Raw genomic sequence first — 11,495 nt, 5'->3', positions numbered from 1 at the left:
CAGAACCTGAATATTGAAGGGAAGGCGCTCAATAGTCGGAGCGTTTCAAAGCAGCATTCTTTTGGAGATAGCTGTGTGAAACCGCGATGTAAGTTTGATAGAAAATTCAATAAGAAATGTTTCCAAAAATTTGCAGCAGTTTGCGGAACAGCGATGCTGTACGTGACGTGTTATTTCTTGATACCGTGACTGCACGAATTTATAGAATTCTACCATTAAACATGCTGTCATTCAGGCGTCTTCGAACTACGCAATAGTTTCATCAACATTTTTAGCCTACAAGGATTTACATAATTGTTTTTGCGAAGGGTTTCCAAATTTTTCTACTAGCACGAAATGCTAGGACTCGGAATGTGACTCAGAAATTTCTTCATAGTGAAAATTGTACTTTCGTTCTATTCAACACTACCAAAACTTTCAGATTCTGTATCGTGTATTATAGACATACATATTTTGTAATAAAAATATGGAATTGCGGTAGTATAGTGACTCGGGACTCGAGGTTCAATTTAAAGTCGTTTCCATAGTGTCTGTCAAACCAGTTACAAGTTACAACAACGGTTATTATCTCGGTTACTTTTCTACAACTTGAACGTGGTTTCACCGATCATCATCATCATCATCATCATCATCATCATCATCATTCACCATTGTCATCATGCATGCACACATCTACCCCACCGCACCACCACGAAACGACGACGAAAAAGTTTGCAGTTTAGCCAACTCATAAGAAACGCCCGAATTCGCTGCATTTTGGTACGCGAAGAGCGCGCTTGACGTAGAGGTAGAGGAGAGAGAGGAGAAGATCGACCAAGGAGACTATAGGGAAGGAGTCCAATCTCGGCAATCGGGCACGTCCGTAAAAGTGTCGGGAAAGAGGGTTCCTCTCGAGCGGCGCTGTTGCAGGTAGTGTACGGGTTAACGCATGCGCATTATGTGCGCGTTATATACGCGCATGCGTTGCTGCCAGCTGACACTGTTGATAGTTTTTGTGGGTCTAACCTATCTTTGTAAAATGGAATACACTGACACAGTAGCTATTGCTGTTAAAATAAATTAACATATTGCAGTTATTTTTTATATGAATGAATAAAAAAAAACATAATTCAACAAAATCAATTGATTTTTTTAAACTTCTGCTATAGTCAGAACAATAACTATCTATGATGAAAAAAAAAATAAAACAAAGGAGGATTTGAACCGTGGACTCCACGGGTATCAGCCCGTCATTGAACCATTACACCACGTAAGCTAATGGTATCCTAAATGGCAGAAAATGCTACTGGTTCATCCAGGCCGCTTGATATTTTAAGGTTTTATGAAACAGTAACTATGGTCACAAAAGCTATAGTTATCAATATAATTTTAAAATATTCATAAATATCATGCAAAAAAAAATTTGTGACAATAAATTTCTTTCGACATGAGTATGTGAACCGGCAATTTCCCGGATGCTATGGTTTTCTTAGCAGCGCGACATACGAGGGGAGATAAGCTGATATTTGGAATGTGTAAAGCACAGGGTTTTACGTTGCTGGAGAATATTATTACAATACATATTAGTATTTTCGATTACGAGCACTCATAATCGTTGATTCAACAATTTTTGACAGGCGCGAAAGCTCTTTAAATCCACGATTCGGCCGCCATGGCGGTCAGTTTCACCAACGACATTGATTTTATTACTATATATATCCGTACACAAGCGACAATGCGACGCGAGTGGCCGTTCCTCGAACCCGGGTTCCCGACATTTTCACGGACGTTTTTCTAACAGGCGCCCAATACAGAGATTGGACTCCTTCCCTATAGTCTCCTTGAGATCGACAATAAACGAAATTGTCTTGCTGTTTTTTCTGACGTCAAGAAATTTTCGTCTTTCGTCACGAAAAAAAGAGTAAATCTTGGTGAAACGGATTGATACAGAGTAGGGATTTTTTTTTTGCTTTTTTGCGATAATTTCCGACTGATTTCAACAGCAGCGGAGTTGTCGACAGAGAGAAAAATAAAAAATAAAAAATGCCGCGAGGTGAGTAACGCGCGACATAAATTTTCATTTTTTTCTGCTCGTCAAACTACCAGTGTTGACGGACATTTCTTTATTCGTATTTTTGGTTGCGCCGAACCATGTTTTTCTTTTCATTCCCAAAAAATGGAGTACGACTTTCGTCTGCCATAACTTCAGACTGACGTTCCCCGCGTGTGTTAATTTTTAAAACGTCGGTTTTTAATTTTCTTCTTTCTTTAATTAAACAGGAAAATTCGTTAATCACAAGGGTCGTAATCGCCATTTCACCAGTCCTGAAGAATTGGAGGAACAGAGACGACAGGATGAAGAGAAACAAAAGTGGAGAGTGAGTGTTCTTTTTTCTCTTTTTAGGTTATAAAAATGTCTTGAGAATGTGTCTGAAACAGAATACGCGCGCATATGTTGGATAATAAATGTTAAATGAGTCAAGGTCAGACTGCCCTTTGTTGGGTCATTTTGATAAATATTCGTTATCTTTTATTTTATATTTATCGCTTAAAAATTTACGCCATTGGCCAGAAGTTTCGTTTATTCAATGTTCAAAAAATTAATACGAAAAAATCGAACCAAAAATCAATAAAACAGAGAAAGTGCAAACAAATCGTCAGGCAAAAATTTAATAATTTTATGGGAATTTCAGCAATCAAAAGGGGGCGAATCAACAAGCGAAGATGAAGAAGAGGCCAGGAGTAGCGGCAACAAAGCCAAAAAGGCTGAAGATTCAGAGTCTGGAAGCGACAGCGAATCTGAATCAGAATCAGAAACTGAGGTAATGTTGTCCTTATTTTTTTATCTGTTTAGCCAAAATCGATGGAGAACAGTTTTGGAAACTTCCACTGTGTCATCATTATTTGTAGAGTGTTGAGCATTTGGCATTCTACAAATCACCAAAAATTTCTTTGGTTTACAGTGAAAATATTCAAATAATAAAGTCAAACGAATGATTTTTCATAATTTTTCTCTTCTGAAAATAATTCAATGTATAAATACTGTTGTAGGGAAAGGCAAAAGGAGTTGAAAATTTGATTGAAGTAGAAAATCCGAACAGGGTACAAAAGAAAGTGAAAAAAATGTCTCAAATCAATGAGATTTTAGCCAAATCTTCAAAACCCGAACTGTCACGAAGAGAAAGGTAAATAATTGGTTTTTCATGAACAAGAACATTTTTTTTTGTTATTTGCCATAATGCTTATAAGAACGTATAAACAAAAATGAATAGATTTGTTGGATTGATGCACGTATTTTATATGTTAAACTTTCCAAATGAATAATGGGAATGAATAATTATTTGTGACAGAGAACAGTTGGAGAAGCAACGAGCGTATGCGAATTATCAAAAACTGCATGCAGCAGGTAAAACGGATGAGGCACGTGCAGATTTGGCTCGATTAGCAATAATAAAACAGCAAAGAGAAGAGGCTGCAAAAAAACGGGAAGATGATAAAAAACAAAAAGATTTAGCGGCACAAAAGAAAACCGAACAGACTCAAAAGGCATTGGGTAAACGAACTTGAATCCACAAATTTTGATCACGGTGTCGAATTATTGAAAAAAGGAAGAAATATTAAAACTAATAACTTGTATACCGATGATGTTATTACACTAAAACCCAAATGGTTCTATCTATACTTTCTTATCAATAAAAGTTTCCATCTAAACCAAAATCATCTTTTTCACTTATGATCATTTTTGGTTTCGTTGATAATGATTGTACAGAGAAAATTTTTTCTGATAGTATTAGAGCTTATTCGTTGAGATACAACTATACATATATTTCATTTTTCAAGTATTCACTCAACAAATAGATCAAGTTTTTGTAGATAATTTGTATTTGTGACACAAAAATTGAATAACATACGAAATTGTGAATTTTTAATTCAAATTTTTGATACAAAAGAAATTTCATTGCATACTAGTGGAAACTTGAACGTTTTAAATCAAATTCATATGAGATCTGTCCAAATGTATCTGTACACGTGATGGGATTTTATCCAAAAAAAGCTCCAAGGAACCTTTTGGGCAGCTTCGAAATGTTAAAATAAATGACACTCAATAATCTATTTTTATTGCTCATAAGTCATTTTCATTTCAATTATGTATAATTTTATATCGAAACGAAATACGATACAAAAGGAACCTTGGTGAGGTTTTTTTAACTATTGAAACAGTGTGTGAATAAATTTGATTTATTGTATGGAACTTTTCTACCTATTTTGTTAATGAAGTGACCTACAATGAGAAGGAAAACTACAAAAGGCGTTCAGAGTTTTAGTCGTCGAACATAGCATTGTCGTATTTTCGAGGTTATGTATTTCGAGTATTTATGGGTTTGTTTCTACTATTCGTGCTAAAACTAAAATCGAATAGAGAATGTCACGTAAAAAAAATCGTTTTGATAATTTCGATAACGATATTGAATCCATGTGGAGTTTTCATTGTTTCGTAATTGTGCAGTGATTCGGTGTTGTGTAAAAATGTTCGTCAGGTTCGTCTTTCATGTCTTATTTCAATACTTCTCAATTTCAAAGTGAGGGAAAAAATAACCACCAACCAATAACGATAGGAGAAACAACGGAATGATAGTATTGGTTGGGCTGGTTTGAGATTTCCTTGGACGAGCTACGCGTTGAGTCCCGGTCGATGACAGCGCTCTTATGAAGGGTTGCATTAAATAAAAGCTTCTTGCTGCAAGAAAAAAGCAGCTCACGAATTTCAACATTACGACTCTGTGCATGGTGGTGATCCAGTTGAATGCGTCTAATCGTCGAATGATAAAACTTTCGTGCCGGTGCCAAAACAAAATATAACCCTTTGAATACCGACTTCTTTGCCAACAGCCCCGGACAAATACAGAAAAAAAGACGAGATAATTATTCCGGGCAAGTGATCATACTGTTAATTAACGGTATTATTTAAAGTCGATAAATAGAAAAAAAACAGAGGACAGGTTTTCGGTCAATCAATAAAACGCCTGACCGCATATTTTGACAGTTATTTTCCTCTATACTGGCAAAAACAAAAAAAAGAATGTTGAAACTCCAAGTAAGAACGTGTGAGCGCGTATAAGTTCGTTGATAATAATAAAAAACATCGTTCCGTTTGTACTGTTCTTTTAGGTACTCATACCTAATCAATTTCTTCATCAATTTTCACGAAGCAGCACGAATAAATTATTTTTTATCCAAAGTTTCACGACTTTGGGAAATCTGTATTCAAAAATGTCCGTTGAGGAGGAAAAACGTGAGTAGATCCAACGATTTTTTTCTTGAACACTTATTGTGTTCTGGAAGTGATTACATTTTGAGCGCATTTCCATATGGCAATTCATTATCTTTCCTGACAAATATGAAAATCCTTTGATATTCTGTGTATGAAAACTTGACTAAACAAAAACAATTAAAATATTGCAAAAATGAAAAAAAATGGTAAACATATGAAGCCCATGAAGTGGTTAAAGACGCTCAGAAAAATGATTGAAACATTCGTTTGTTTGAATTTGTAGAGAAATTTTTGAAAATGTCACTAGAAGAAAAAAGAAATCATTATCAGATCAATGCAACGACAATTGATCAGATAATGAGTTGGAAAGACTACTGGTTGAAGAACAAGGCTGCCATATCGAGAAATAATGTAGACGATCCTGAGAAAGTAGATGGAGCGTTGGCAAGCAAAGTTTCCATGTGGCAAGGTGATATAACGTCTTTAGAAATTGACGCTATAGTGAATGCAGCAAATTCAAGTTTGATGGGTGGCGGAGGAGGTGAGTTAGTAGCAGCAATTCATCGGTTAAAAATTTATTAATTCTGAGAAAAAGTTTCCTTCTAAGGAAAATGAAAAATTCATGAATTTTGGCACCAAAAACAAATAAAAAACAAATTACTGTTATATAATAATTAAAGTTGGAATATGTTCGGATTTTTAGTTGATGGAGCAATTCACAGGGCGGCTGGACCAAGCCTGAAGAAAGAATGTGCAACTTTGGGTGGTTGCCAAGTTGGTGAAGCAAAGATAACAGGGGGATACCATTTGCCTGCTAGATGTGAGTATGTCAACGTCAATTGGCATTTCTCAATAATCTGGAATTGTTCAATTATGTTTTTTTAAAATCAATTTCCAAAACCAACAGATACAGTTTTTCCTTCGAACAAAAAAAAGTTCAATATAAGTAGAATTGAAATTTCATATATGATTCCAGATATAATACACACCGTTGGACCACAAGGTGAAAAACCAGATAAATTACGAGAATGTTACGAGAACAGTCTTGGATTGGCAATGAAAAATGATTTGAGGACCATAGCGTTTCCTTGCATATCAACAGGAGTTTATGGATATCCACAAAAGTCAGCAGCCAAAATAGCACTTGCCACAGTGAAGAAGTGTCTCGAAGAGAATGAGGATAAAATTGATCGAGTTATATTCTGCTTGTTTCTTAAGAGTGACAAAGACATCTACGAAGAATTGTTGCAAAAATATTTTGCTTTTGAATGAACGCAACTGTTAACATGTTTAGGATTTTTCGACTCCGTGAATATTTTTCTTTTATTTTAATATCAATTTGCTAATGCTCAATGAAGAATCAATGTGATTGAAGGAACGAAGAAAAAAAGGAATATTGTCTAAATTATAAATTCGTTTTCATTTTTTATTCGCTTGAATTAAAATTTTTACAATAAATTAAATTATTTCAAAATCATTCTCATCCATTATATAATTTATTTCCTTTCAAATATGCCGGTTTTTTAAACTTTACAAACATCACTATTTTGTGACTTGGGACTTTTCTATAACGGATCAGTATCAGAATCCTGCAAAGCTTGAAAGTATATGAAGCTTTTAGAAAAGCTTTTTGTACTCGATTAGCAGACGGAAACTTTTATCTATTCAGTTAATCCGAATGTTTTACTTTTCCATCATACTCGGCACTTTTGTTTGTCTCGTTATCAGAAGTCGCCAAAACAATTTTCGTAAACTCCAAGAAAACATATGCACTGTTTTTTTTTTATATTCGAATATCAGAATCCATTTTCTTCCAAATGTCAATCTTCAGCCCATTGGATGCTCCTCGGATAGGACTAAATTGGACAAAAACCCGGCGAATCAATCGACTATGTACACCGAATAATGCGATTTCGAAAATGTGGGAGTGTTCGATAATTTTGGTTGTTATTTAAAACTGTTAAAAAAAGCACAATAGAAATATCGCGAAAATGATGAATAAATACTGAGTGTTTTCGACAAAATGAAGAACAAAGCAAACGTGAACAATCTCGCTCGCGTTCCTAAAACAGTTTTCTGAAAAATCCGCTGGGCAGCGCTGCCAGTTGCTTCGAGCTTCGAGAACGGCGTTCTGTTACTGGTTGTTCAAGTTCGATGAGTTTGCGAGCCCCAAGTACAGTGAATTTTTTTGATGTTTTCTAAAAAAGCACTATACACAGTGACGTGAAAAGCCCCGTGTGGTAGATGGTAGAGCGTCGTCGCTTGGCTCTTGCCCTCGTACTCGCGCGTGAGAGCCACACACCGCAACTCCGTAAAATTAATAATTTTTACGGTTGTACGGTTAGTGTGAGTGGAAATATTGAAAATTGTTAGAAAATACGAAAAGAAGGAAAAAAAGTTTGATGGGAACGATTCAGCTCGGTTGATACTGCGCGGTGTTGATTCGTCGGTTCAGAGTAGGCGAGAAAAAAAGGGAGTGGGAGTTAGAAAAAGAGTGCGGCATTTTTCGGTGCATTCATATATACGAGGAGCTACATGCGTATTTTGACGTGTAGTGGATAGAGCGAGCGCGGTGTGCCGTCAGCGCTAAAACTTGGGCATATCGCCGCAGAATCTTGCTGCTGCTCTCTCGGGCTGTGTTCTCGCTCCGCGGCCTGGGGACGGACGGCGGGGTGGTAGCCATCTTGAAAAATATATCGGAAGTGTGTAATGTCTGCATGTGGGCAATAAGTGGGGGACGGGTTGTGTGGTTAATGTGGGTGCATTTCGTTTCGGAGAAATCTGTCACAAATGGGTAAATATCGTTTGATAATTACAACCATAATATAGTGTTTATCACCGTTTCGTATACTTTTTATTTTTACTTACAAGCCCTTATTTATAAAGTAGAAGTTGTGAATTGAGGTAAAGCGAAAGAGAGGCGGGGATGGAGGGCGGGAGGGAAAAAGACAAAACGAGAAACACGGAAGATATGTAGGAGAGAGAAGAGAGACGAAATCGTGGAGAGTACAGAGTATAACGAGATTCTCATGTGCGATGTGTGATGTGCGTTCGCGATGAATTCGTCAAGAAACAAGGAGCAATAATAAAAAGAGGAGTTGAAAAAAAAACCGTAGAGAGAGGCGTTGGTATATAATACTGTGTCCGATCGCGAGTGAAGTTAGCAGAGGCTTCTTTTCTAAAGTGTCTGCATGTGGGTGCGTTCTCCGTGTATGTGTGTGTCAATCGCGTTTCATTTATTTGTTCAATAAACTTTTTCCATCAAAAAATTTGTGCCTCGAATTTTATTGTTTTTCATCCGTTTCTCTCCGCTTTTTAATGCTATTTTGTTTCGGCGCGGACGCGGCGCGCTTATCCGAGCGAACCACAGTCGCACGAGTTTGCCACGGAGATGCTATTTTATGTCGTGAGTGTTCCGACCAATTTGCTATGGAAAAAGGATTAAAAAAAAGCTCGCAACCAATCTTTATTTCTTTTTCCATTCCTTCCTTTCTCCCACCTCCTACCCTCTCTGAAAAAAAAAATTATTTCACGATCCTCCGACACACCTAAAAATCTTCGCCGCTGCGACGACCAAGAAGCTACTTGCATTGAGAGAGTGTACCTCCGGCAAAAACGAGATCGTCGTTTTACCCGAAAAAAGAAAAGATACGGCTGGGCGAGATTTTCATACGCGCATGTACGCGTTTTTCTCGCTTCCGACGTCTGTTCTGTGCATGTGTGCGTGTGCGTGTGTCACTAAAACGAACGACAGCTCAAAAAAGCAGACAGACGAAATATTTTAGCCTCGATATTACGAATATAAGGGGCGGCGGGGAGGGAAAAAGAGGTACCACACACACATACACACGCTCAGGTTGCCACGGACCGACGTACGGACAAGAGTCCCGTAATCTCGCTGAATGGCCGCCAAGCTTTCTAGGTTACTGACGGACAACCGTACGCGGTGAATTCACCTCTTCTTTCTTTTTTTTCCTTTACATTCTTTTCTGCGTTTGCTTGCATTTTTCTTCAACCGTTGACAAGTACTTTTTTCGAACGTCCATCTTTCGAAATATCGGCTGTGGCGTTCTAACCCCAAATTTTTCGTACCTGTCTCTGTGTGCAGCTCGCAATGTACCGGTTCTCGCCATCTACGAATCAGTTTCAACTAGTCCGTACCAGACTCGACGTTTCCTTTGTTTGCGTGCTAACAAATCTAGCTTTTTCGATCGAATGAACTCCGTTGAAATCATCAATTCACGTAGATCGATCGGAATCCGCTTTCGGTCTCCCTCGCAACTGGATTTGTGGAAAGCTCACAATTTTACCGTTTTTTAATACGAAGCCTTGCGGGGACTCTCGCTATTCTAGCGTTGAGCGTGAAAACATCGCATATTTTCAAGGTTATACCGTCGAACCGCAACAAACTAGTTTCTTTCCCAATTTTATTTATCGCAATGAATTTTCCCCTTTAACTTTCGGACTATTGCGAATAACTTTCGCGTCGATTTTTCAGTATCGAAGTGACTAAACTTCGTCTAAATGATAAATCAAAAGATTGAGAAATATCGTACAGCATTCGAACCACTGAAACACCGATGTCAAGTTCGGACACGACATTTTAACGCAATTGAGGCGATTTGTGTAAAGCCCCCGAAGTTAACAAGTGTAACGTCAGCGATCGAAAGAATCGTCGAAACAATTCGTAACGACGTTATTGACGACGTATTCGAGCGTGGACAAAATAGTGTAGAATTTTGTTGTCTAATCGATCGTGACTACTTTCGAAGTGTATAACGAAGTGTGAGCAAGTCTAAGGAGTCGCGCAGGTTTCGATTTCTCGTAGTTTTATCAGCGTACAGAACCTTCGAGTGCAAAAAAAGTAATTTTTAATCCTAATCGTGAAAAAAAAGTAATTGAACGTAACAAAATACAACAATGCTCGCTTGGCTGTATTGAAATTCGCACAAAATTTCTCGTCCTCGTATTCGAGATGAATTGCCAGAAATAATGAATGCAATGTGCGAAGACCACCGGGGTTTAAAATTCCCCAAGCTTCTAAAGCGTTATGTCATTAAAAAGAGCGTTTTATTTACATCTTAGAGGTGCGAGGCTCGCGCAAACATTTTGGCTCGGATGCAGACTCGCGATAAATTTGAAATTTCGGAATTACCGAAAAATCTGAATTTACCTTAAAATTTCAGTTCCGCGCGTTTCGAGCCTTGTTTTGTTCTCCGATGAATCGGTTACGAGTCCCGTGAGCCGTTCGACGGATTACCGGAAGGGAATCTGTGAAGCAGAAACTATGAAAATTATTTTCATTCGTTAGACTCGGTGTCTTCGTCCAATTATTTGGCGAATTTCCAATCCTCCTATTTTGCAGTTCCTCGAAATAAGTAGATCGAATTCCCAAATCTGCTGATATAAATAAACTTTATTTCTTTACAAGTTCGTTATCGATCGCAGCAAACGAGGGGACAATGAACGAACGGAAAAATATTAATGATCAATTGGAATTCGTTGTTTCGACAAATTACAACGGCCCAACAATTGTTTTCGTCAAATTCGCACGCGTTTCTCCGTACTTTTTAGCCGCTTGTTCTCTCCTTCGTCATTTTTTTCTTCCATCTACCGAAAAATCGTAGGTAACGACCTCGCGAGAAGAGCTCGAAACTCCCACACGCGCACGGACACACCGGAATACGCTTAAGACACAAACACGATTCGAGGTCGGATCAAACAATTTACGTAGCCGTGCGATATACTCTGCCCCAATCCCTTCACTTTCAGTGGATTATTTTCTGCGAGAGCACACGTGTGTAGGATTTCACGTACATAGCCAAACTTGTCATAGCTTTTGTCAATTCTCGTTACCACCTCGATCTTCCCTCCTTTCTTTTCTATCCTCTTCAGCGTCTATATTAATACCTCGTTTCTCTTTATTCCGGTGGAAATTTAAACTCGTTGGCTTTTTATTTCTATTCTCATTTTTCCTTTGAACTTGCACACCCTCGAATGTTTGACGCAATTTTTCATTTTCTTCATCCTCGTAAAGAATATTCGAGTTTTTTTTATCCCTCGACTTTCGTCCCTTCGAAAGGGTCGTGACAATTTTTACATTTTTTTCGCCTTCGTCGTGGGAAAAATAAAGTTTTTTTTCTCCGGGTTTTCATCTCTTTGGAGTGTCGTCCGAAGTGTTCTCGCGTTGTTGTTACTTTGTCGAGGAGAGAGCTTCAACGTTTTCTCCTGCAACTTTTACTAC

At 37.8% G+C, this 11,495-nt stretch overlaps 2 protein-coding genes across 3 annotated transcripts; both read left to right on the top strand.

Annotated features, from left to right (window-relative positions):
* The first annotated feature begins 1,794 nt into the window (after nt 1–1,794).
* On the top strand, nt 1,795–4,231 carry LOC122414658 (28 kDa heat- and acid-stable phosphoprotein). Its single transcript, XM_043426152.1, has 5 exons — nt 1,795–2,032; nt 2,260–2,357; nt 2,673–2,801; nt 3,031–3,164; nt 3,330–4,231. The coding sequence occupies exons 1-5, from the start codon at nt 2,023–2,025 to the stop codon at nt 3,544–3,546; spliced, it is 588 nt and encodes a 195-aa protein (XP_043282087.1). The 5' UTR covers nt 1,795–2,022; the 3' UTR covers nt 3,547–4,231.
* Nucleotides 4,232–4,699: 468 nt separating this feature from the next.
* Nucleotides 4,700–6,725, top strand: LOC122414656 (macro domain-containing protein CT2219-like). Of its 2 annotated transcripts, none has more exons than XM_043426148.1 (5): nt 4,700–5,074; nt 5,149–5,272; nt 5,535–5,792; nt 5,955–6,071; nt 6,228–6,725. In XM_043426148.1, exons 1-5 carry the CDS (start codon nt 5,060–5,062, stop codon nt 6,521–6,523), a joined length of 810 nt encoding a protein of 269 aa, XP_043282083.1. In that variant the 5' UTR covers nt 4,700–5,059; the 3' UTR covers nt 6,524–6,725. The 2 variants fall into 2 exon arrangements, with proteins under 2 accessions (XP_043282083.1, XP_043282084.1); XM_043426149.1 differs by having other exon boundaries at nt 4,703–4,911.
* The last annotated feature ends 4,770 nt before the right edge of the window (nt 6,726–11,495 follow it).

The sequence above is a fragment of the Venturia canescens genome, chromosome 8 (assembly GCF_019457755.1).
Source record: "Venturia canescens isolate UGA chromosome 8, ASM1945775v1, whole genome shotgun sequence".
In the NCBI taxonomy this organism is placed as follows: Eukaryota; Metazoa; Arthropoda; class Insecta; order Hymenoptera; family Ichneumonidae; genus Venturia; species Venturia canescens.
Note: the sequence above shows the minus strand (reverse complement) of the source record. Positions and strands in the feature narration are given on the sequence as shown.

Coding starts and splice junctions, on each gene's coding strand:
- LOC122414656 (XM_043426148.1), top strand. Junction 5,273..5,534: donor GTCCGTTGAGGAGGAAAAAC/GTGAGTAGATCC, acceptor TTGAATTTGTAG/AGAAATTTTTGAAAATGTCA. Junction 6,072..6,227: donor ATACCATTTGCCTGCTAGAT/GTGAGTATGTCA, acceptor ATATGATTCCAG/ATATAATACACACCGTTGGA.
- LOC122414658 (XM_043426152.1), top strand. Junction 2,358..2,672: donor AAGAGAAACAAAAGTGGAGA/GTGAGTGTTCTT, acceptor TGGGAATTTCAG/CAATCAAAAGGGGGCGAATC. Junction 2,802..3,030: donor AATCAGAATCAGAAACTGAG/GTAATGTTGTCC, acceptor ATACTGTTGTAG/GGAAAGGCAAAAGGAGTTGA.